At 50.0% G+C, this 25366-nt stretch overlaps 1 protein-coding gene across 1 annotated transcript in view; it reads left to right on the top strand.

Annotated features, from left to right (window-relative positions):
* The window catches only part of FGD5 (FYVE, RhoGEF and PH domain containing 5), a 118181-nt gene that overhangs the window by 74671 nt on the left and 18144 nt on the right, over positions 1-25366 (top strand). The window contains exons 6-12 of the mRNA XM_063114393.1: positions 10482-10642; positions 10908-11064; positions 11685-11772; positions 13474-13524; positions 14180-14238; positions 21482-21553; positions 22727-22795. Of these exons, the coding sequence (XP_062970463.1) occupies positions 10482-10642; positions 10908-11064; positions 11685-11772; positions 13474-13524; positions 14180-14238; positions 21482-21553; positions 22727-22795 (657 nt within the window). The remainder of the gene's footprint in view (positions 1-10481; positions 10643-10907; positions 11065-11684; positions 11773-13473; positions 13525-14179; positions 14239-21481; positions 21554-22726; positions 22796-25366) is intronic.

Consider the following 25366-nt stretch of genomic DNA (forward strand, 5'->3'; position numbering starts at 1 on the left):
CTCTGTTATTAGTGAATTTATGAGTAATTTAGTTATCTAAACTGGTATGCAATCAGTTTGCTTCCACCCCCAGTCCCCTTTTCCCTCACCCACCCAGGTCTTGCTTCTCATAGTTGGTGTTAAATGTGCCAGATGCTGTCGGGGAGGAGGGCAGGGAGGGCAGTTGTTGGGAAAATGTAGGAAAATGATCCGGGCACCTCAGATGTTCAGAATCTTGCCGAGCATTTGCTGTGAATAGGTTGTGGGTGGGTGGAGTTAGTGCACCTGCGCAGCCCCGGCACCGTGGCTGGCATTTACTGCCTCGGGTGTCTGCTGCCCGCAGCCGTGCTCTCCAACCTGTGGCTTCCAAGGACCTGTTTGCCGGTTACCTAACTCATAGACCTGCGTGTGAGGGGTCTGGTGACCCAGCCTGGCATGTGAAGGGTTTGTGACCCAATCTGGACAATGGGTTTGAGGGGTCTATGAGCACTAGACCCAGCCCTAGCTTGACAATTGGCCCAGTCGGTGCAGGATTACAGGCAGGTAAAAGAGCTCCACAATTGGTGATGTCGACAGGATTCCGACATTAGCCTGTAGCGCGACAGCAGTGAGCGCTCATTTAACTCCTGCTGTGTGCTTGGCGCTTTACACACATTGTCGTTTGATTGCACGTGGCGATATCTGGTGACCGAATGGGTCCAAACACTGAGTCTCAGAGAAGGTGAGTGACTTTCCCAAGATCACACAGCCAGTGCAGAGTAGAGCCAGGGCTGCCTGATTCCAGAGCCTTGAGAAGGGGCTGAGATACGCAGATGTGGAATTGTCCAGCTGGGTGGTAGGGGAGCCCTGAGGGGTGAATCGGTGTGAGCAGGAGGAATGAAATCAGGAAAGGCTTCCTGGAAGAGGGGGTGTTGCGATGGGCATTGATGGGCAGAAAGTAGGAACAGGCTTTCCAGTGCATAGGAGCAGCAGGACATTAAGAAATAATTTGACTTCAGTAGTGTTGGGCTGGGTCTCAGACTCTTTAAGCCCGTTGTACAGATTGGGTCACAGACCCTTCAAACCCTTTCTATGCAGACTGGGTCACAGACCCCTCACGTGCAGGTTGTGAGCTAGGTAATTGGAAAAGATCCTGGGAGCCGTGGGTAAAGTTGACAGGTTTTATTCAAATGCAAGCTCAGGTAACTAGCAGCAGTCCTGCAGCAGGCATGGTCACCCTGGTGGCGTCCTGGGGGCATCCTGGGGGCACTGTGGATCAGAGCCGTTAGTCCTTTATACTTAAGTCAGATAACCCGGGGACACCTGGGTGCATGTGTGCAGTTACATCAGACGATAGCCAAGGAATGCCTGGGCACACGTGCGCAGTTAACATATTTACATCAGACAGGCTAGGTCATGCTCGGCAAGATTCCGAACAGCTGAGGGAGCCTGACCGTTTTTTCATTTTCCTTACAAGTAGGGGGGAGGGCTCTGTTTCTAAGCCTCCAGGGCACATTGATCTTTCGGAGAATCAGAGGGAAGGCAAGTTTAGTTACATGAGAGAAAATGTACAAAGGGCTTTAAGAAGTACATGGAAAAATAGAAATAAATGATAACACGAGTCTTTCTGTGAATTTTTTGAAGTTACCTTCACACTCACTTCCCCCGAACTGGGGCGGTGGGGGAGGGGAAACGCTCTGTGTTTGGGGCTGCGAATGCGGGAGCTGCTGAGATCTCAGAGGAGGAGGTTCCCACCCTAGGTATGTGGCTCTTCTCTAGATTTTCATACACTCCAGGAAAAAATTTTTGCGTGACCCAGGAAAGTCTCTTCCTGCTTATTACCTCACCCTAAGATGATTGGTGGGACTCAAACATTTTTAGCCACGGGATCTTGTCTTCTTATGAAATCTTACTCAGAACCCCAGCGTGGAGGTGGGTGAGAGAGGAGGTGCTTTGGTTCCAAGGGCATTGTATTCTAACAAGACCTCGAGGTGATTCTGGTGGACAAGAATGTATGAGATCCACGGAGAGAAGATCCTATAAGGTCCCTTCAGCATGGACACTTATAATACCCTGCCCCCTAGAAGCCAGCATCCTCTAGGACATTGGCCACCAACCTTGGCTGTGCTTGGGCACTAGGCAGCTATAAGAAAAAGGGATGCTCAGGTCCCACCCTCAGAGATTTGTATTTAATTGGTGTGGAGCGCAGCCCACATGAGGATTGGAGCAGCTCCCCAGGTGATTCCAGTTTGCATCAAAGACTGAGAACCTAGAGGAAATGTAGCAAACGTTCATTAAGCACAGTTTTGAACAAAGCTGGAGGATCTCAGAGCGATAACAAGAGTAAAACAGTTTGCTCTCTGCCTAGTGGGAGAGCAGGTAACAGAAGCATGCGGGGTAGACAAATAGTCCGACAATGCAGGATTTTGTAAAGCTGTTGCTTTTTAGGTGGGGATATGTGTAACCAAGCCTCAGGTAAGCAGTAGGTGCCCAAGAGTACTCAAGGCCGTGGGCTAAAACATGGCACATTTCCTAAGAGCCTCTGTTTTGGTCTAGATACATAATTTTAAATAAATTAAATCAGACATGGGTATATTTTGGAGACTAATGTAAAATGTGCATTAATCTTTAAGTTAAAATATGAGACTTCAAAGATGTTTCTGAGACTAGGGTGGCTGTCTTCAGGCTGACTCCAGATTTCTGGAGGCTCTGGGATGCTGGAGAAGCCCTTAGACTGACTGTCAAAGTCACCCAGGAGGGCCTTGTGAAGGAAGTGGCATTTGAAGTAGCTTTGAAAGATGAGCAAGATGTGGATCAGATGCTGGAGGCACAGAACAAAAACGCAGAGGCTGGAAAACAGGATTATGTAAGGCAGAGGTTCTCAAAGTGTGATCCTCAGACCAGCAACACCTGCATCACCTGGGAAATTGTGAGAAACGAAAACTATCCAGGTCCCCCTCCCCGCCCCGCAGACCTGCTGCACGAAGCTGCAGCGTGGGGCCCAGCAGGTGATTCTGATGCATGTGGAGTTGCAGAGCTGCTGCTATGAAGGAATGAGCCGTAAGCTCAGAGTGGGCTGGACCTGCTCTCGAAGGGCTGAGTGCACCAGGCCAAGGAATTTAACTCAGCTCTGAGGACAGGAGCGGTCATGAAGGGTCTGCAGGAGAGGTGAAAAGAGTGGTGAGCCCTCGCTTGCCCTCCTTCCCCAGGAGGCTCAGAGAACTATTTTCCCTTTTAAAAAGTGTTCTGTAACTTACATACAGTTAAGTGCACAAATCCTAAGGGTGCAGCTCAAGTGTGTGCGTGTGCCCGCACGCACTGGTAACCACTGCCCGGATAGAACATTTCCATCATGTCAGAAGATTTCTGTAACCCTCCTCCCCCCCAGCCCCAGAGTTACCACTGTTTTGCTTTCTGTCACATTTGATTGGTTTGGTCTGTTCTTGAAACTCATGTGAATGGAATCACGAATTATGTACTCTTTTGTGTCTGGCTTCGTCAGCTCAGCATACTGCCTGTGAGATTCATCCAGGTGTCCGTGTGTATCAGGATTCTTTCTAGGGATGTCCCTCAGTTGGGTGACCTGTCCTCCTGTGGATGAGTGTTTGGGTTGTTTCCTGTTGGGGCTGTTGTAAAGCTGCTATCAATGTTTACACGTATCTCTTAGGGAATGAAGGCAGTCATTTCTCCTCATTTGTTCCCTAGGAGTGGAATTATGGGCCATAGGGTAAGCGTAGATTCAGCTTTGCTAGAAACTGCCAAATAGGTTTACAAAGTGGTTGAAGCAACATGATGAAGGCCCCGTCCCAGTGTGTGAGAACGACACTTACTCTACACTCTCGCCAACGAGAAGCCCTGGAATTGTCGGCCTTTTTACTCACGGCCATTCTAGGGACTGTGTGTCTCGCTGTAGTTTTAATCTGTGTGATTAGATGAAATTGAGTGTCTTCCCTTCTGTTTATTAGCCATTTGGAAGTCCTCTTTTAAAAAATATCTTTTGCTTTTTTTCCCCACTGGTGTATTTGTCTTTCTTATAGATTTGTAGGAGCTCTTTATATATTCTGGACACAAATCCATTTTCAGATATGTGTATTGTGAGGAGTATTTTCCCAACCTGTGGCTTCACTATTTACTTTTTTTGACAGCTTTATTGATATATAAATCTCATATCATACAATTCACCCCATTAAAGTATAAAATGCAGTGATTTTTAATATATTCAGAGTTGTGTAATCATCACAATCAATTTTAGAACATTCTCATCACCCCAAAAAGAAACCCCATACCCCTGAGCTATCACTCCCTATCCCCCCTCACCTCCCAGCCAAAGGCAACCACCAGTCTAGTTTCTGTCTCTATAGATTTGCCTGTTCTGGACATTTCATATAAACAGAATCATACATTTTGTGGTCTTTTGTGATTGGATTCATTCACCTAGTGTAATGTTCCCAAGGTTCATCTATGTTGTAGCTGTATCAGAAGAACTTCATTCCTTTTCATGGCTGTATAATATTTCACTGTGTGGAAACACCACAGTTTGTTTATCCATGTATCACCTGATGAATGTTTGGGTTCTTCCCACTTTTTGACTATTATGAAAATGCTGCAGGGAACATTCACATACAGATTCTTGTGAGAACATGTGTTTTCAATTCTCTTGGATATTGCCGGGTCATGTGGTAACTCTTTAACCTTTTGAGGAACTGCCAGACTGTTCTCCAAAGTGGCTGCACCATTTACATTCCCACCAGCACAGTATGAAGCGTACAGTTTCTCTACTTCTTGACAGCATCTGTTATTGTCCGTATTTTTTTTTACAGCCATCCTTGTGGGCCTAAAATAGAATCTCATTGTGGTTTTGATTTTTCATTTCTCTGACACCTAACAATGTTGAGCATCTTTTCTTATGTTTCTTCGTCATTTGTATAACCTCTTTTGAGAAATGTCTTTGTAAATCTTTCGCCCGTTTTTTAACTGGGTTGTTTGTCCCTATATTATAAATCTGTAAACAAGTCCCTTATCAGATACATGCTTTGCAAATATTTTCTTCAATTTATAGGTTGTCTTTTACTCTCTTGACAGTGTCCTTTCGAGCACGAAAGTTTTTGTTTTTGTTTTTGTTTTTTTAAAGATGACCGGTAAGGGAATCCTAACCCTTGGCTTGGTGTTGTCAGAACCACGCTCACCCAGTGAGCTAACCGGCCATCCCTATATAGGATCCGAACCCATGGCCTTGGTGTTATCAGCACTGCACTCTCCTGAGTGAGCCACGGCCCCGAGCACGAAAGTTTTTTATTTTGAAGAAGTCCAGTTTATCTATTTTTTGTTGTTGCTTGTATTTTTGGTGTCATATCTATGAAAGCTTTGCCTAGCCCCAAATCACAAAGATTTACTCCTGTATTTTAATAGTTTTATAGTTTTAGCTCCTACATGTGGATATCCATTTGCCCAGCACCATTTGTTGAAAAGACTGTTCTTTCTGATTGAATTTTCTTTGTGCCCTGTTGAAAAGCACTTGACCATAAATGAAATGGTTTATTTCCGGTTTCTCAATTCAATTCCATTGATCTATATGTCTGTCCTTATGCCAATACCACACGGTCGATTTCTGTAGCCATATGGTAAGTCTTGAAATCAGGAAGTGTGAGTATTCCAACTTTGTTCTTTTTTGGAGATTGTTTTACCTGTTCTGAGTCCCTCACATTTCCATATAAGTTTTAGGATCAGCTTGTCAATTTCTGCAAAAAAGGCAACTGGGATTTTTGATAGAGGTCACGACATATCAACTTGGGGAGTATTGACCTCTTAATGATACTAAGTCATAAGCATGAGACATCTTTCTACTTAGGTCCTTGTTAATTTCTTTTAACAATGTTTTATTGTTTTCAGAGTACAAGTTTTGCTTTTCTTTAGTTAAATTTGTTTCTATGGGTTTTATTTTTTTGATCATATTCATTTTTTAAAATATTTTAAACTTTCATTTAAACATAATTTAAGTTTACAGAAAAGTCACAAGAATAGTAGTAGTACATAGAACAACCAAATGCCTTTTACCCATATTCATCTTTTAATATGAAGTCTAATTTATTACTTTTTTCTGTATAGTTAATATTTTTGTATACACTTCAAGAATTCTTTGCCTTCCCCATAGAAAATTATTTTCAAGATTCCAAAGTACTCTCCAGTGATTGTTTGGGCCAAGTGAAATCACGTCCCCAGGACAGCTCACTGCCTGCCAAGGCATGTTGGTGACATGGGAGTGTTGTGGCTGAGGTTGGTGTGCATTTGGCCACACGAGATCCCAGTGAGGCCACTTGACTCTCAGCAGCGACATCAGCGGTTTGACCACTTGCCAGGAGGACATTCTGGCCACCTACCAGTTGTTCAGCCCAGAGAATGGAGATGTGGCATCACTCAGAAAACTGAACAGTGGGTTTGGAGATGGGAGAGGCCTCTGAATGTGAGGTCCCTGCTTCCACCTCAGGCAAGCCAGGGGCCAGTTGTTGAGAGCCCTGTGAATTCTGGGAGACTTTTACGAGTTCCAGATGCAGAGAGGCAGGTCCTCACACTCAGACAGGTGCAGCAGGCTGCCCGGGGTCTCTGAGGTTGGGCAGAGAGCCCTGGCTGGGATTCTGGAGACCTGGGTTCTAGCTCTGCTCCTTGACCTCGGGCAAGTCACCTCCTCTGTCTGGGCCATCCATCAGAGGAGGAACTGCTGTGGAGCAATGGTAAGGGTAGGACTTGGCTGGAGTCAGGCAGACCTGGGCTCAAATCTTGCTGCCTCGGTGGCCTTGGGCAAGTTACTCAATTTCTCTAGGCCTAAATCCCTTGTTGGTAAAAATGGAAATAGCATCAACATGATAGAGTTGCTGTGAGGATTAAACGAGAAAATGAACACTAAGCATTTAGCACACGTGGCTCCCATGGAGTGTGTGTTCAGTAAATGCTGTTATTTGTTGATCATCTTGATACAGAGTCTAGGGGAGAGGGAAGACACAGAAACAATCCTAAAACACAACAGAAGGCAGTCTGCACAAACCCTGTGAAGAGGGTATTTATATCCCCATTTTGCAGAGGAGGGAATTGAGGTCCTTGGAGGTGCAGTGACTTGCCCAAGGTCATACCGAGATACCTCTCCAGGTAGAGAACTGCTTATATGTGTTCTTCAGGCCTCTTGGGGAGCCCTTTGAGGTTGGAGTAGGGACTCCACAAAGAGCTGGGGAAGCGCAGGACCCTGTAGGGAGGTCCCCTGCCTGACCCTCCAGCAGCGTCGTCTTCCAGTCCAGTGCACCTCTTGCAGGGGTGCACACACTCCAGCCAAACCATACTTAACCTCTCAGTTCCTTTCCACTTCAGGGCCTTTGCACACGCTGTCCCCTCTGCCTGGAACACTCCCCCATTTGTCTCATGTGGTCACCCCCTTGGCAGGCTTTCCCTGCACTAAGCCAGGTCCTCCTCCCCTGCTTTGCCATGGGCCCGTGCTCTTCTTCATGGTGACACCTACGCCCCTTGTTCAAATCATCTTTTTACCCGTCTTTTTCCCCCGAGATTGCAAACTCTTTGAGGGCATCTCTCCTGCTCCCACACTCTCCTTGGGGCTTGGTGCAGAGCAGATGCTCAAAATATTTGTCGAATGAATAAGGGGAGATGAGGGCGGGGTATCTTTCTACCTCCTTCCTTCCTCTCAGATGGATGCCAGGACTCCCCAGGTGCAACAACAGGCCAGAATTATCGGGACAGCAGAAACCGTGCAGGGAGCGGTGGATGGCATGGCCGGCACTCTGCGCTCCCAGCCGGTGCACGGATTTTAAGAACAGATGTTTGTGGCAATTTCGATTATGCTCCAGCTTTTGAAATGAGTCATGTTGGTGATGGCCATGCCGCCCACCGGGACTGAGTCGATTCAGTGAGAATTAATTACAGACAAGAAACCAGCTTGCAGAGCAATTAATATTCACGCTCCCTCCCTGGAGAGTGATGCGAGTACCGCTGTCTGTCTTGTCTTTGCTTGTCCTTCTCTCTTCCTCCCTCCTTGGTGCTCTTGGCATCCGGGTGACCAGATTCTGATCTTGTCTCCCCCATGACTCACTCTCCTTTTCTGTTAGATAACGGCCAGGCAATCAATCAGCGAGCATTATAAAACTCCTTCCCTGTACCATGTATTCTGCTAGACTTTAGGAACATAGCAGGAAACAAAACATATGTGGCCACTGCTTTGAAGATGTCCTATGTAAAATCCAATCACAACTACCCTGGAACAGCCTTTTACAGTTTACAAATTAGGATAAGCTTTACCATAGCTCATGCTGTGCTTAGTGGCACTGTTATCTCCATTTTATAGGTGATGAAATCGAGGCTCAGAGAGGTGACAGCTTGCCCACAGTCACTTGACTGCTCTGTGGTGCAGCTGGGCTTGAACTCGGCCCAGACCAGATGAGAGAGTGTGCTGAAAGTCGTCTGTCAACCAGCCGCCCAACCAAGAGGGGTTATTGCCCTCATGAGGATACAGGGGCATCTTCTGTCTCTACCTATGATGCCAGGGATGAGAAGACCCGGCAGGGCTTCTGGGTCCTACACATGGAGACTCTCAAGGAAAAGGTGGGGTGGAGGGACCTTCCTGACCCCGGTCTGTAGGGAAGCCTCCACCCAGGTTCAGAATGACCCCAGTATCCCAGAGCCACTGTGAGCAGAAGTAAGAATTAAACAGTGGCTGTCCTCTGACTGGTAACTCTTGCCTTTGCCTTCTGCAACAGGCTTTCAGGAAAGGCTCTGGAGCTCATGTATGAGGAAGTTCATTTTCTCATTATAGCTCAGGAATGTGGTTTCCACTTATGGGCCCACATACCCGCAGCCCAGAGAAGCCACTCATCAGTTCAAGACTTAGTCCTAAGAATTTCTGACCTTAAGTGATGACATGGGAGGTTTCCCAAGACCTCAGAACTGTCCTGGACTGGGCCGTCTGGCTTCAGGCAGCAACCAGCTCATCCTCCCTCCTTGGGGACTGCAAGCCAGGGTGGGCGGCCCTCCCCACAGCTCCTGGCAGAGCGGGTGACAGTAGCAGGAGGTCAGCGAAGGAAAGGATGAGGTGTTCCGGAAGCAGAGACCTTTGCAAACTCTGCACCTGCTGTGCCCCGTCTGATGGCAGGGGCAGCACAAGAGAGCATCTCCCAGTCTCCACCTCTCACCATGAAGCCGTCCTTCCTTCCTTCCTTCCTTCCCTCCCTCCCTCCTCACCCCTGCCCCCTCCCTCTCCCACCCGCCCTCTCATTCCCTCTCGTCCCCTCTCAAGCTCGCTCACTGGCCCTGCTTCTTGTTTTTCTTTCTCTCTTCCCCTTTCCCTCTCTCTGCCCCTAAGCCACCTCCCTGCCCTTTTTTCTCCCCTCTCCTGTCACCTTCACCCCTCCCTCCTCTTCCGCGCTCTTCCACTGGAGTAGAGAAGACCAGAAAGGCTTCCTGGGGTAAGGGCTGCCCATCCTCTGAGGCATGCTCCACTTTCAGATCTTTTTGTAAAGAAGACATTTCTAGCAGTGAAAACTGCTCAGCAGAGGGATGACTGTCCTGCCCAGGAGTGAGTTCCCCAGCAGGGAGGCAGACAAGACAGAGGGATCCTCCTTCCTGAGTGCTGAGGAGGTGATTTGACCTTCCTGATGGAGCTGGATCGTGTGACCTCTGAGCCTAGGTTTTCTGACGTGCGTTGCTCTGCAGTTCAAGGTGGTTTCATGATCTCCCATATATTTAAAGCTACAGGGCTGGGCCTCATGCAAGAGCGGGTATATTTAAAGACAAAATATTTTTCTTACATTCTTTACAACTTGAAGTTTATTAAATTTAGTTTAATTTTAGAAGTAAATTAACCATGGAGAAATTTTTAAAAATAGAGACGAAAAGAAAAAAGTCCTCCCTGACTCCACACCCGACTCAGCCACGGTTTGCGTTTTCTTCTGTTTTCTTTTCTCTCTTCCCTCTGTTCGCTTCTTACACATTGCACTGGGGCGTGGAGACAGCTCTGTATCCCTTCCTGAATTCTTAACACGGAGAAGTGAATATTTTACATAGTCACCACCTTTATTATTTTTCGTGACTGCCTCATATACCACGGGATGGATGCCCATGATTACTTTAGACTTTGTTTTGAAACAGCAAAAACTTGAACCGCTTCAGAGATGGACAGTTAGAAAGCAAGAGCTTTATGTTTCTTTAGAGAAGGAGTTACCCCATTTTCCATCCATCTTGTAAGAGAAGAGTGTTCGCCATTCAGCACGAGGAGGAGGAACGAGCACATGCGAGGCCCTGCTCCTGGCCGGGAACCGTGCTGGGTGCTCCGTTAGGGCAGCCCCGTGATTGCCATGTGCATGCTGCCATCCCTACTTCCCAGGCGACGGCCCTGGGTCTGGACACACCGGCTTCGGGTCCCACAGCTGTCTATGTAGACCAGGGCTCCAAAGCCACAGGGAGGGGTCTGCCAAGGAGGACTTGTGCTCAGTCCTGTCAGCCTGTGGGTAACTGGCCTTTTGGGGTTTCAGGATTTCCATGGAGCTGTCATGAAGGCCTTGGATGACATGGACCAAGAAGGCAGAGACACATTGGCCCGGGAGGAGCTGAGGCAGGGCCTGAGTGAGCTCACAGCCATCCATGACCTTCACCAAGGCCTCCTGGGGGAGCTGGAGGAGAGGCTGTCCAACTGGTGAGCCGTCCCTGGACTCCTGCACCCCACTGCTATTGCAACGGGGGAGGATGGAGAGGGACAGAAATATCACCGGATGTGATGGTGTCTCCGCCTAATGGATGTGAGGCCGAAACACAGAAGGGTTAAGTCATTTGCCCAAAGACAAACAACTGTGTAGGGTCCAGCAGGCTCCACACCCAGGGATGTGACTCCAGCACCCCCTGCTAACCCTGTGCTAGTCACAGGCTGAGTTCTCACTGTCCTGTCCCCTCCCTGGCTGCAGGGAGGGCCAGCAGAAGGTGGCCGACGTCTTCCTGGCATGGGAGCAGGGGTTTGACCACCATGCTGCCCACATCCTGCAGTTTGACAGGTACCTGGGTCTGCTTGGTGAGAACTGCCTGCACTCTCCCCGGCTGGCAGCGATTGTCCGGGAATTTGAGGTGGGTCCCTTGGTCCTCTGAGACCCTGCTGTAAGAGTGCAGGAGTGGGGGTGGGCACTGAAAGGCTTAATGCATGTCAGTGGGACATCTTGGTAGGTCTGAGGTTGGGGAGCAGAAGGGGAAGACCTGGCCAGAGGGATGAGAAGGTGACCCATCAGGAGGGAAAACCCGGAATCCAGAACATTCGCCTCTGGGCAGTAGATAACAATGCAGTGAGCCCCAGCCACAGGAAGGCTCTTGGGGAGTTCTCCTGTCCCACTTGAAAAGCATGGACTGAGCTAGGACACCAGCCGTTGGGATGACCAGTGCAGTTAACAACATTGGAGACTCAGTCCTAAGCAGAAAAAGGGGGGCTTTTTTCTGTCACCAAGATTAGGAGCAAAGCAGAGACTAGGAGAGGCAGGTTCCTGAGTACAGCCCTGACTGTGACCCTAAAGGAATGAACAGTCGCAGCAGGGTGGAGCTAATGCAGGAGGGCTTCCTGGAGGAGGGAAGCTGGTTTTGAAGATAGGGGAGCAGCTCAGCTTGGCCAGGAAGAGGTGTGGATGGGACAGCGTAGGTAAGACACTGTGATGCAGGCATCTCTGATGGAGTTTTCTCCTCCCCTCTCCGGAGAGCAGCAGAGTCTGCCAGGAGGCGGCCAGACCATGAAGCACCAGCTGCTGAGGGTGGTGCGGCGCCTCTTCCAGTACCAAGTGCTCCTTACAGGTGGGCCCTCGGGTGTTCAAGGTGGATAGGGCAACGGGGGCAGGAAGGCCCTGAGGGGGGTTGGAGGGGACAGTGGTGAGGCGTGTGATGACTACTTCACCTGCCACCAGGCACTCCATTTCCTACCTCCCCACGCCTGCAGAGGGGCCAGCCTCTGCCACCACCTTTCCCTCCAGCTGAGCTCTGAATTCCCTCCTGCCACCTGGGAAACCTCGTGTCAGTGGCCACTTCCAATCCTGAAACACAAAGACCCCAGCCTGTCTGCATTTCCTCCCTGTCTCAGCCGGATGTCTCCTCATTTCACTAAAGCTGCTCCTTGTGGCTGAAGCAGTGGACATCTTCAGCCTCAGACCTACTGGGTCTCTCTGTGGCTTTGCCACTGACTGCTTTCTGCTTCTTAAACCCTTTCCTCCAGGGGCTTCTGTGACACGCTGTCTCCCACTTCCCTCCTACCTGTCTACTCCCCTCCGTCTCCAGTGATAGCCTCTTTTTCTTTACTGTCCCATAAATGTCAGTGATTCTTGGGACTCAGTCCTAGGTCCTCTCTCCTCCCCTCTCTACAAAACTCTTTCCAAGGAATATTATCCTCTCCTTGACCTCTGCCTTCCAGAAACACCCACACCTTCATCCTGGGCTTCAGACCCATCTGCCTTCCAAATGGACAAAGACCCCTGCCCTGGGAACTGATACTCCAGTGGGGTAGGCAGACATTACACATGTAGACACATGCATGAGTACTTCAAAAGATTCGTGGAAAAATAGAATGAAAACATAATACAAACCTTTCCATAAACTTTTTGAAGTACCTTGTACATGTAATTCCAGGAAGCGATCAGAAAAATACATTAGGGCCAGGGGATAGAGAATTCATTCATCTAATTCAACAAATATTTATTGAGCACCTACTAGGTACCAGGCCCCATGCTAGAGGCAGAACAATAAATTAAACCGGCAAACTCTGTGACACTATGGAGCTTATACTCTAGACCAGCAAATAAGGAATCAAAATATATTGTCAGTGTTAAGAAGTCTAAAGAAAAATTAATCAGCATAAGGGTTAGAGGGGAGCATGGCTGCCGTGTTAGGTACAGCAGTCAGGAGAGACCTCTCTTTTGAGGTGACGTTGAGCAGAGATCTCAGAGAAGTGAGGACAGGAGCCGTGTGAAGATCTGGAAGAGGAGGTCTCCAGGGGAGAGAGTGCCAAGTGCAGAGGCCCTGGGGCAGGAGCAAGCCTGGCATGTTCCAAAAGGGCAAGAACGCAGGTGGCAGGGATGGGATGAGTGGAATGCGGAATGGCGCTGGTGGGGCCGTGTGTAGAACCTGGGGGTGCAGATGCGTTAAGGTTCACCACGTTGTGCTCTACTGTGTCGGTTGTCACGTCTGTCTCCCCCAGTCGACTGTGTGCTTCTTGAAGGCAGGGTTTCACCTTGTGTCTGTATCCTAAAGGCGTAGCCCAGTGTCAGGCACACAGTAGGTGCTCAATGGATGTTCATCGAATGAGTGAATGACTAGCAGCCATGGCAGTGAAGCCGAGGGTGGCCCTGGGGGCCTGGTTTTGTGCTAGGTGGTATCGTGATGGGGTTAATAGGGGTGAGATGGTGGATACTCCCTTCTGGAACTTTTCTTCCATCTCCTCTCTGGAGAGAGAGGGGCTGGCCACCCCAGGGTGTAACTGACTCCTGGCTCTCATTCTGCCTACAGACTATTTAAACAACCTCTGCCCAGACTCGGCTGAGTACGATAGCACACAGGGTAAGTCCAGCGCCAACCTGGAAAAAGTGGATACATCCCTGTTCGGGCCCCTCTCCCCGCAACCCTGGACTCCACATTGGTTCCCAGGCCCAGGACACAGTCCCCTCCCCCAGCTGGGTGTGTTCTGCACATGGCGCTCCTGGGGCTTCTGTGAGAGCCTCCGAATCTTCTGAGATGATTCCCCCTTCCCCTCAACCATGGGGACTCCCTGGGATGGGCTGATGTTCAGTCGGAGCAGGAGGGGGTCATCAGAATTTGGTGGAAGGAGGGGTGGTGCTGGGTCTGAAAAGCCTCCCCCAGTCTCCCTGTTTCCTCCCAGTCCCATGTAGCTGCCCCTGCATATGACCTGTTAGGGCAGTTCCTATTATACCATGTTCAGTTTAAAGTCACGGGGACTGAGGCACAGAGTGGTCAAATCACTGTCAAGGTCAGTTAGGCAGTAGTGGCAGAGCTGGGGTTGGGGCCTGTGACCTGACACCACAATGGGAAAAATTGGTGCCCACCTCCCCCCCCACAAGGCCCTGGAGCTGCAGCAGGTCAGGGAGTGGGTGGGGGAGGGGCAGAGGTGGTGAGCATCTGGAAAGAGGCCAGGACAGTGGACACCACTAGACTGGCGCTCTCTGATGGCCGCTGTCCACTCTGTTTCCCTCTGCAGGTGTGCTGACGCTCATCTCCAAAGTTACAGACCGTGCCAATGACAGCATGGAGCAAGGGGTAAGTCTGGCCCCTCAGTACCTTCCCTTGGGTGTGGGTTCCTGTCCCAGTCAGCCTTCTGATATCCCACTCCTAGAGGGCTTCAGGCAACCATCTATCTCATGGGAGTCTGCAAAGAGCCTTGCGTTCTGGCCCTGATGCTTGCTGTGTGACCTCAGGCACTGTGTGTCCTTCTGGGCCTCTGGTTTACCATTCACGCAATGAGGGGAGCTACAGACTTGTACTGACCTGATGAGTCATGCCTGACTGTAGTCTGAGACTATTTGCATGAGCACCCGGGGTACTTTGTCAACTACAGATTTTAGGCACACCTTCAGTCTTCCCAGTTGAGTTTTTGAGTATAAAGGATCCAGACATAGGCATTTTAATCAAGCATTCCAGGTAAATGTTATGCCTAGAATAGTTTAAGAACACTAGTCCACTCGAATGTGTGGGCTCTAAGCGTACCTCTGGTTCTGACAATGTGTGTGATTCTGTGTTTGTTAGTTGCTTATCGGGTGTTTACTGGGTTTCTGCTAAGGATAGTAAACTTTATCCCACGTCCCATCACTATATGAATGGTTACCATGGTTATTAGTGTCCACATATTCACTGCTCCCCTAAGCAGTAAACATGCTAGAGCTCTGTGTTGAGAATTATCTTGAGGCTGAGTCCTAGCTCAGAGGGAAAGCATTCAGAGGTCAATTAATCACGTCTTCCTCAGGTGTAGAAGGGGGTAATGGTGGTATGTGTGCTGAGGAGTTGCCCGGCTTTGCTGTGACAGACACACACAGCACCTTACAGTGAGTCATCCACAGAAGAAGAAACAGCAGTTATTAGACGCTGACTGTGTGTCAGGAAGTAGAGAAGTTGTGTTGAGAGAAGCGATAAGACACGAACCCTAGCTCTTGAGGACATCTCAGCTTAGTGGAGCAGTGAGTATGTGGACGTGAATAACCACAGTAAACGTCATGAGAGAGAGAGCTGCAGGGGTCAGAGGAGGGAGGCGCCCCTTCCAGCTGGACTGTGAGCAGAGAGTGGGAGGTGCCTCCGAAGGGAGGGTGTGTGCATGTGCCAAGAGGCAGAGGGAGAAGAGATGTGCCAGCCATGGAGATGGGAAGGCGGAGGGGATGCTGGTGTTCAGAGAGTCACCTGGTGTGGCTGGAAGATGGGAACAGGGTAGGAGAGATAGGACAAGAGCCAGGGGAGAGGGGTGGGGTGGCTGGAGAGGGGGTGGGCTGAGCATGGAGGCTGGAGCCAGCTGGGTGTGAAACACAGGCCAGTTCCTGGGACTGCCTTGGGGTGGGTCAGACACATCATTGTCATCTGCTCCTGTCCCTTTCCACCCTGTGTCCACTGAGCTCCCCACTCTGTGTCACTTTGGTATCCTGTACATGCAGTGAGCTTCCCTTAATGCAGTCAAAACCAAGTGCATGGGAGCCCGGCGCCCTGTGGTGGTGGGGCCACAGGTGGGCTGGCTTCTCCACATCTCCCATTAGCCAGTGCTGCCTCTGCCTCTGAAAAGAACTAGGCCAGGAAGGGCCATGTCTCCCTCCTGCGGGTGAGCTCATGCGTGGAGCAGCCTCCTGTAGGAGGGATGGGAGTAGCTGACGGCCAAACTCCCTCCTGGCTCTCTCCAAGGCTAAGACTGGATGCTGCTCGGGGAGGCACAGGCTGGCCCTTGTCTCTCAGGCCTGCTCTGGACCACGGGCCCCACGCTGTGCTCGCTTGGATCAGGCAGGGGCTCTGAGGGTCCCACGTGGTCAGGAGGGCCAGGGTACACCCCACCCAGAGGCTGAGCTCAGTGGCTATGAGTGTTCCTGAAGGCTGGGTGGGGCTCTGCCTCTCTGTCCCCACAGCAACCATCCACCTCAGGCCTCATCATCTGCTTGGAGATTCCTCTGGCCCAGCCCTGCAATCATTTCCCCTTGGCAGCGGAGCAATCCTATTAGAATACACCTAGTGGTGCCGTCCCCTTTTGCCTTCGGAAGAATATGGAAAGTACACACCAGTGTGGGGACAGCTTCCTGGAGCAGGTGGCACTCACTTGGGGTTTATGCTTATCTCACACCACTGCCACAGCTCAAGAAGGTAGCTAAGCTGGAGATGTGACTTACAAGAAGAGCAGCTCCCACCACCCCACAGATCACAATTCGACTTACACTCTTACCTGCCACCTGCCTGAAATGCCACCATTAAACTCATTTGGATCAAGTTCTGATGGCCAAACCATAAGTATGTTGTCAGAGCAGCCCATTAACAGACAACTGTTAGGTGATCAGAGAAGCTTCCAGGAGCATGACTGTAAGAGCCGAGGCCCAGGAAACCCCCTTTCCCCCACACTGTTTTCACATTTTGAGAGGGAATCAGGAATAGATAGGAACTGTTCAGAACGCAGGATGGGACGAGTCTTTGATGTGGGAAACGTCATCGTCACCAGCTTTGAGGAGAGCTTGCACTAGACGTCCACTTGGTGTCCGTGCTCCTCCCAGTAATGACAGCAGCTGCCCCCACTGGGCACTCACTCTGTGCCAGGCCTGGCGCCAGATGATTTGATCTTCTCTGATCCTCACAGTGGCCCCACAAGGGAGGGGTTGTCAGTGCAGTTTCACAAGTGAGGGGATGGAGCTCTGGAGAGACAGGTGCTTTGCCAAGATCACTCAGCTGGTAACGTGAGAGCCAATTTGAGCTCAAGCCCTTCTTAACCACCAGGCCAGACTTCCTGTGCGTGTCATGCATGGATTCAGAGCCCCCCCACGCTCATCAGTGTGCCACACACACCACCTGCTCTGCACCCACGAGGCACCTGCAAACCTGCACAAGGACTGCTTCTCTCTGTCTCCCACATTGGGGTTTTTCTTGTTTCATTAACTCATCCACGAGGGATGTCACCAGATGTAGGCATGGAGATTTGAAGTCGCTCCCAGGTTTGTCAGCAGTTAGATCTCCTTCTAGAGCAAGCCTCGGGAGCCGTACCTAGGAGAAAATCCGACATCTGGTTGCAAGGCCAGGCTGCCGAGACTCCAAGTCAAATTAGCCGTTGACCGCCCTCCTCTCCACACCGAAGGGACAACACCTCCTGCTCCTCCTCCAAGAGAGGAGGCATGGGCAGGGTCTGGGCTCCCCCATCTTCACTTTCAGTTTTTAATAGACCTACGAAAGTTTTGTATTGTGGTAAAATACACATGACGTAAAATTTACTGTTTTGACCATGTTAAGTGTGCCATCCTGTGGCACTAAGTACATTCACAGTGTCGTGCAGCCATCACCACCGTCCAGCTCCAGAACTACTTCTTTTCCCCACTGAAGCTCTGTCCCCATAAAACAAAACTCCCCACTCCCCGCTCCTACCAGCCCCTGGCAACCACTATTCTTCTTTCTGAATAGATGTTATTTTTTAGAACAATCTTAAATTTACAGAAAAAATTGAGAAGATAATACAGAGAGTCCTCATATACCCCACACAACAGTTTTCCCAACATTAATATTTTCTGTTAGTATGGCACGTTTGTTACACTAAAGAGCCAGTATGGATGTGGTATTACTAACTACAGACCATAGTTCATTCAGACTTCCTTAGCTTTGGCCTAATGTCCTGTTCCAGGATCCCACCCAGGACACCACCTTATATTCAGTCATCATGTCTCCTTAGGCTCCTCTCGATGGTGACAGTTTCTGACTTTCCTTGTTTTCGATAACCTTGACAGTTTTGAGGAATACTGGTCAGGTGTATTGCAGGATGCCTCTCCACTGGGATTTGTCCGATGTTTTTCTCATGGTTAGACTGGGTTTATGGTTACTTGGGAAGAGATCACAGGGGTAAGGCACCATTTTCAACACGTCACATGAAGGGTACAAACTAGCAACGTGATTTATGATGGTCGATGTTGACCTCGATCACCTGGCTGATCAAGAGTGTGTCCAGATTCTCCTTGTGAAGTTGCTTTCCCCCACCCCTCTACCTGCCTTTTCATATTCTTTGGAAGAAAGTCACTCTGTGCAGAGTTGTACCCCCTCTCCTTGAGGGCAGGGTATCTACCTAAATTATTTGTAATTTCTCTGTGTGGGAGATTAGTCTCTTCTCCCTTGTTTATTCAGGTATCCAATAATTATAAATAAGGCAGTCATTTATATCAGTATGGACTCATGAATATTCATTTTATTTTTTGGATAATAATCTCACACTACTTTATTTCCACAATTGTTCCAGCTTTGGCCATTGGGAGCTCTTTCAGTTGGTTTCTGTGCCCCTTTCACATACCCCCATCAATATGGGTTTGGGTGAGTGTGTTTGCTTGTTAATTTTGAGCACTTCCTTACTTTCTGGCACTACAAGGTGCTCCAGGCTCACTCCTCTTATATGTTTCCTGCCTATCTTAGAATCAGCCATTTGTCCGAGGAGCCTTGGTTCCTTTAATTGGATAATGGTATTAGCAACCAAGATCTGGGCACTAAGTGCTATTGGGATATCATTTCTTTTAAGGCTCTCTTAGCTGACAGAGGGAAGAATTACATGTGTGCATTCTAACCTGTGTGTATACACACATCTGTAGATATTTCCATACATAACCATCTGTGTCTGTATTATGCTGAACATGAATCCTTCCCAGTGTCTCCAACTCTCATCATTACCGCGTGGGTCCTTCCAGCTGCCTCCCCTTGCTTATCTGTAAATGCCCGCTCCAACAGACAGAAACCTGGCTCCCACTGTCCATCATCCATTTACTTAATTTTTCAGTTCACCTAAAAATCTGGGTTGACCAATTTTTTTCTTTCAGTACTTTAAAGATGCCACTGTCTTCTGGCTTACATAGTTTTGGGTGAGAAGTCTGCTGTAATGCTTATAGTTGTCCTTTATGTCAGGTGTCCCTTTTTCTGGCTGCCTTCAAGATCTTCTCTTTTTATTAGAAGTTTGACTATGATGTGTCTAGGTGTATGTGGGGAGGATAGGGTGGTATTCATTCTGTTGTGACTCTGAGCTTCTTGGGTCTGTGGTTTATTGTCTTTCATTAATTTTGGAAAATTCTCTTGGATGCACTGTTCTTTTTTCCCCTACTCTTTTTTTACCCTTCTACTAATCTATCCTCAAATTCACTGATTCTTTCCTCAAGTTTGCTTCAATTTGCTTCTAAGTGTGTCAGAGGAATTCTTCATTTCAGATATGGTGTTTTTTGTTTTTAATATTTTCATTTGACTCTATTGTGTATTTTCCATCTCTGCTGAAATGCCCCATCTGTCCATGTACATTTTCCACCTTTTCCACTACATCCCTTAACGTATTAATCATAGTTACTTTAAAGTCCCTGTCTGATAGCTCCAATATCCATATCACCTCTCACTTCAGTTTTATTGAATGTTTTACCACCTGAAAATGAGTTGGGGATTTTTTTCCTTGCTTTTTTTTTCCTCATAATTTTTTCTTGAATGCCAAGAAAGCATTCAAGCATTATGTGTAGAAGCACTATTGACACTTAAGTAAATAGTATTTACCCCCAGAAGTGGGCATGCCTCGTTTTTGGTCAGGCTGTTCATGGTGGGGGACGGGTGGTTGAGTCGGAGTCAGTCCAGTCAGTGATTGAGCTGGGTGTGGGTTTTGTTGTCACATCAGTATCTTCAGTGTTCCCAACCTTCATGTTCCTCCAGCAAGGGGCTGCTGTTACCTCACGCTATTTGTGGGGCCTGCAGTGCCGAAGAGTTTCTCTCACATTCCTGCTCCATCCTCAGCTTTTAGCAATCCCTGCACCACAGGAAGGATCCCTCCCACGCTCTTCCCCTTCCCGGAGGTAGACTACTGCTTCTCATTACTCAGTGCTAGGCTCATAGCGGGCACAGGCAGGTTTCTGAGTCCTCCTGCACAGCCTCATTCTGCAGCAGTATTCCTGCCCTCCCCTCCACAGCAGCCAGACTCTGCCTATGATCTGTGGCTGGCCTTGGACAGCTGTCTGCCCAGCCCCCAGCAGTGGCTGACCTCTGCATGGTATTGGTGCATGGTACTGGGCCCAAGGGTTACCACCCCTCCTCCTGGGGGCGGACAGCTTTTGCTCCTACCCTTTCCCAGAGCTTTGGGGGTGGGAGGGTTTCCTGGCCTCTCCGAGTGGCTGAAGCCTCATATGAGAGAGGGGCCTGAGGAAGCAGGCAGAGTTCTGTGCTGGCCTCTCTGGGCAGCCTGTGCATCTTCACTACCAAATGGGGTTCTTTCCGGCCCTTGCCCTGCCCCAATCCTCCTTGTGAGCACCCGTCAGACTCACAGAAAAGAGCTTGCAGGTGAGCACAGATTCCCTGGTGTCCTGTCCGCGGCCCCCTGTTATTCTAAACTTTGCCATCAGCGCACACTTGACCTTTAAGAATCCCTTAACATCGTAGCTGCTCTTTTCTTACTCTGCTCTATGCCGACCACCTCTTTGTCCGTGTGTCGCCAGAGGTGCGGCAGTTCCTTCATCGTGTCTCTGTACCTGAAGTCTTTGGAATTCAGTTCAGTTGGCTGCCTTGTGACCTCTGTTCTGTCACAGGCTTAAAAAGAGTCATGATTTTGTAGATTATCTGCCTTTTCTCAGGGTGGGAGTGACATTGTCTCGCAGTTTTCTACATCATAAGCAGAAACGGAACAACCATTATATGCTTTTACTGTGTAGGATTTTATGCTCCAAACCGTGGATAATGTGAGGACCTTTCAAGGCGACATCTCTACACACAATTTTCACCTCATGGGAGAACCTGCCCCTGGGGAAGTTTCAAGGGACACCTGCACAAGGGGAAGGTGCTCGTGATTTCTCTGATTGTGGGGTGCTGTGCGAGGAGATGAAAGTGTGAGACTTCACATATTTTGCATAACCCAGTCAGGAACCAACAGGGCCACACTTATTTTTCTAACCATGAGGCGTCAAGGAGCATGGACCTCGGGCTCTGAGTCACCAATGTCCAGATATGTGAGGTCTTATGAGGGACATAACCTTAGGGTAGGGGCGGTGGCCCAGAGAAAAACAGGGGTATCTGTCAGCACAGTGAGGTCAAATGACCGTGCCCATGGCACACAGAAAGATGTTGGTGTCCGGCCCCAGGCCCTCAGGGACTAGCCTGATGACAGACAGCCCACAGCCTTGGCATCCTGCAGACCCAGCCTCAGGTCCTGGTTCTGCCTCTTATAGGAGGTGGGGGTTTTGGAAAGGCCTTTCTGGGTTCAATTTTCTTCCTATGAAACCGAAACAGAGGGGATAAGAGCCCCTGAAATGGCCCTGACCATCTCCTCACCTGCTCCCACCTACAGGAAAACCTGCAGAAGCTGGTCCACATTGAGCACAGTGTTCGGGGCCAAGGGGACCTCCATCAGCCAGGAAGGGTGAGTGCCACCACCACGGGTGGGGCAGAGGGCAGCTGAGACTCTGACAAGCCCCCTTGTTTGGCGGGGCTGGCCCCAAATGGGCCTGGCTGCAGTTGCTATTTACCTGCGAAGGGGCCAGCTGGCTGGGCTTGCACTGCCAGGGCCCGGGACTGCCTCCCCTGGGGTTGGCCACACTGTGTCTGCTGCAGGGTGGTTAAAGACATAGTGTCAGCTGGTCCAGTATTCCCTGTGGTTCTCTTCACCTTCAAGAAGAGGACACATGAAGTATTGTTAGTCCAGAGTTGTTGGGAAAGCAGGAAAACTCTCTCAAGAGTGAACCCCAAGAAAGTATCTTAAAAATAACACTCTTCAAGAGGCAAATGTACTCACTTTTAAGCTTCCAAATGGAAAATATAAAACTCAGCATAAAATTAGTCAAAAATATGTTCATTACCGGTTGTGGTCTATGAAAGAAAAGAGACAAAGGAATGAAAGATTGGGTTCAGGGGATTTTTACTAAAAATTAACAGGGATCTCACTGGTCTGAGATTCTGTAAAATCACACTTAGTGTTTTGGCCATGATTATGAATTCAATAAATATTAAACGTCTATTTGTAGCCTCCAGAATTAAGAGGCTGGTAGCAACTGTTCACAGATCTTTGGCAGTTAGAGCAAACTTTAAGAGGCTCTGTTCTTTTTTTTTTTTTTTTTTTTTTTTAAAGATGACCGGTAAGGGGATCTTAACCCTTGACTTGGTGTTGTCAGCACCACGCTTACCCAGTGAGTGAACTGGCCATCCCTATATGGGGATCCAAACCCGAGGCCTTGGTGTTATCAGCACCGCACTCTCCCGAGTGAGCCGCGGGCCGGCCCTAAGAGGCTCTGTTCTGAATGGACTTCTCATGGTGGCCAACCAGGGAGGGAATCATAGTTTGGACCATTCTTTGGCCAGAACGTTGTCAGCGCCTGGTGCAGTACAAGGGGGACTCCTGAGAGGCCAGGCTCCTGTCTTAGTGTCGTTCCAGCATGTATGGAGCATCACTCGTGAGCTGGGAACTCACCTGTGAGCGGCTCTCTGGTTCTCCGGAGACTTAGTGATTAAGTTTCCTATTCTGGGGCTCTCCTGCAGCGCTCTCTGGGAACACAGGAGGCATCAGCCTGGTCACCGAGGTCTGCTTCTCTCTCTACAGGAGTTTCTGAAAGAAGGAACACTAATGAAAGTGATGGGGAAAAACAGACGGCCCCGGCACCTGTTTCTGGTAAGTACCTGGCCCCCAAACCAAGCCCCAGGACTGTCAATTTCTGTGCAGTTTTCTAGGGCCGGTGTTCCAGGACAAGGGGAAGGGAGGGTACGCAGAACGGGGCTGAGTCTGAGGGTGAGGGGCATCTGGGGGGCTGGGAGCCTCACCCTTAGGTGCCACGACCCATCACTCGCTGCCGGAGTTTACTTGCCCACGTCCCCACCTCATCCAGCACTGAGATAACTGAGGGCCAGGAAGGAAAGTCGCCTTGCCAGGCTCCCCACAGGTTGGCAGCAGAGGCCCAGAAGAGAACCCGGGACTTTGAGCCCGGTCCAGTACTTTCTCCACTACGCAGGAGACTGAATATGATTTAACATTTTTTATCATTTACAGCCACAGTCTTGAGCGCCAGGGCATGTGCAGGCCATGGGCAGCAGCACCAGCCTCAGTGGCTGTTGAGCTGCAGGCAGCTCCTTGCCCCACTCCTGTGCCCCCAAGTCACCTTGCCTTTGGAGCCCCTCCATCTGACGGGTGTGATTTTCCATGCGCTCCCGCACTTGGCTGTACTGTGCAGTCTCCGTGGCCAGGGCTACCTCCTGGGCTTTCTCACAGCGCTGCAGGTGGGAGCGGGCGGGTACTGCGCGTGGCCAGACACGCCCTGTCTCAGACGCCTGTCGGATACCTCGGGCGTGCCGGGGACAGAGACCAGGCCCGGGCCTCCCCTCAGCCCTGGAGTCTAATGGGAGAGGCCCAAGTAGGCAGGTGTAAATGCAGTGAGGAGAACCATAGAGAGGGTCTCAGGGGGCCATGGAAGCAAAGAAGAGGCTGGGGACAGCCGGCCACGCTCTCGGGTGCTCGCTGGGTGCCGTGCTCTATGCTGAGCTTGGCATATAGCCTGGAGGAAGTGCTGCCTGAGCAAAGCCCAGGGAGAGGGGTGTGTCTGGTGGGCAAAGGAAGGACGTCTCAGGAGAGGGAACAGCAGAAGCCAAGGACAGAAGCAGAAGACACGTGCTGTGTTTGGAGAGCCTCTGTGATCTCATGAAATCTTTGGCTCTCGATGGGCCCTTCTGCTCACTGGTGCCCCACATAGACCCTGCCCATGGAGGGGCCGCTTGAGGGTGGAGTTCCAGAGACAGCTGAGCAGAGAAACCCTGAGCCTGGCCAGAAAGTGTGGAGCCTGTGGCTGCCTGTCAGGCCTCGCTGGGCCTCGAGGGTGAGGGTCCTGAGGCCTTGGCCCCGCCTTGGGGGCTCCCTCGGTTCTGCATGAACCACAAGGTGACGCAGGTTCCCCTATCTCCTACCTCCCATGAGAACACCCCACTCGGGCTGGTTGGCAGTGCAGTGGGAGGGAGAGATTGGGCTGCAGGCAAGAGGAGAGGAGTTGCCCAAGTGGGACTTCGAAAAGGAGCCAAGCAGTGCCTGGTTCAGACTTGGGTTCTCAAAAGGATCTCAAAGCCTCCATGGATGCATGAGTCGCGTGAGTCCCTTTCTCTAGGTAGTTTTTTTTTTTTTTTTTTTTTTCCAAACACCTGCTTACAGACCTCCTGTGTTGGGAACTCCCTGCCTGCTGCAACATTCACTCATTTTACAGCTCCTCATCCATCTCCTTCTGAGTGCTAGGATCTGTCTGTACTGGAGTGTAGACGTGTCCCTGCCTTGTGGATCTTGACGTCTAGTGGGGGAAGCCATCCCTTGTTCTGTATTAGACAAGTCTAAATATTTAAAAACTCTTTCCATTGAGGACAAGTCTGTGTGCCCCTGAATTGAGGGGCATCTATGTGGTAAGAGCCATACTGAGCTAGTTAGATCCCTATCTGACAGCTACCCCATCAGTAAACCTTAGACAAGCCACAGACACGCGTGAGCCTCAGTTTCCCACCAGAAGAGTGGAAACACTAGGTGGTTTTGAGAATTAAATGAGGTGACTTGGGTGCCTGGCACATAGAAGTCACTCATTCGGTAGCCATTACAACAGTTTCCTCTCTTCCTCTGACAGTTGCTCCCCCCGACCCTGACACAGTCCTCCCTCTGCCTGGGGCTACAGGGCTCATTGCTGTGTCTGCCCCAGCACAGCCCTGCAGAGTTGGAGCCAAAAATGGGTCCTCCCAGGTCCCCCTTCTTCAGGATGAAAAAGGGAGGTCATACAGGATGCCGGTGAGGAATCAGCTGATTCAAACCCCAGCTCTGACACCCACTGCTCTGGGACCCATGGGCGTGTCCCATCACTTCTCTGAGCCTCAGTGCCCGGATCTTTAAAATGGAGGTGACATCCTTCCTGGACATGAGAGAAGCATGCAACATGGCAGCTGGAACAGAGTGGGTCCATCTTGGTCCCCCAGCCATTTGCCGTCTGGCCTCCTCCTCTGCCCATGCCGGCTGGTCTCTGTGCGTCTCACAGAGACCCTGAATGCCAGGCAAAGCTGCAGCATCCTGACCCGCCCCACCGTGTCCTCTCTGGTGCCAGTTCCTTAAAATAATCTGAACTGCAGAACTGACTGGAGGCATCTCCTGCCATCACACAGAGGTTTCAGTGAGACTGGAAAGGCTCCCGTGGTGGCCTCGCCGTCCCCGAGCAGCAGGTGGCGCTGC

Source organism: Cynocephalus volans, chromosome 11 (genome assembly GCF_027409185.1).
Source record: "Cynocephalus volans isolate mCynVol1 chromosome 11, mCynVol1.pri, whole genome shotgun sequence".
NCBI lineage: Eukaryota > Metazoa > Chordata > Mammalia > Dermoptera > Cynocephalidae > Cynocephalus > Cynocephalus volans.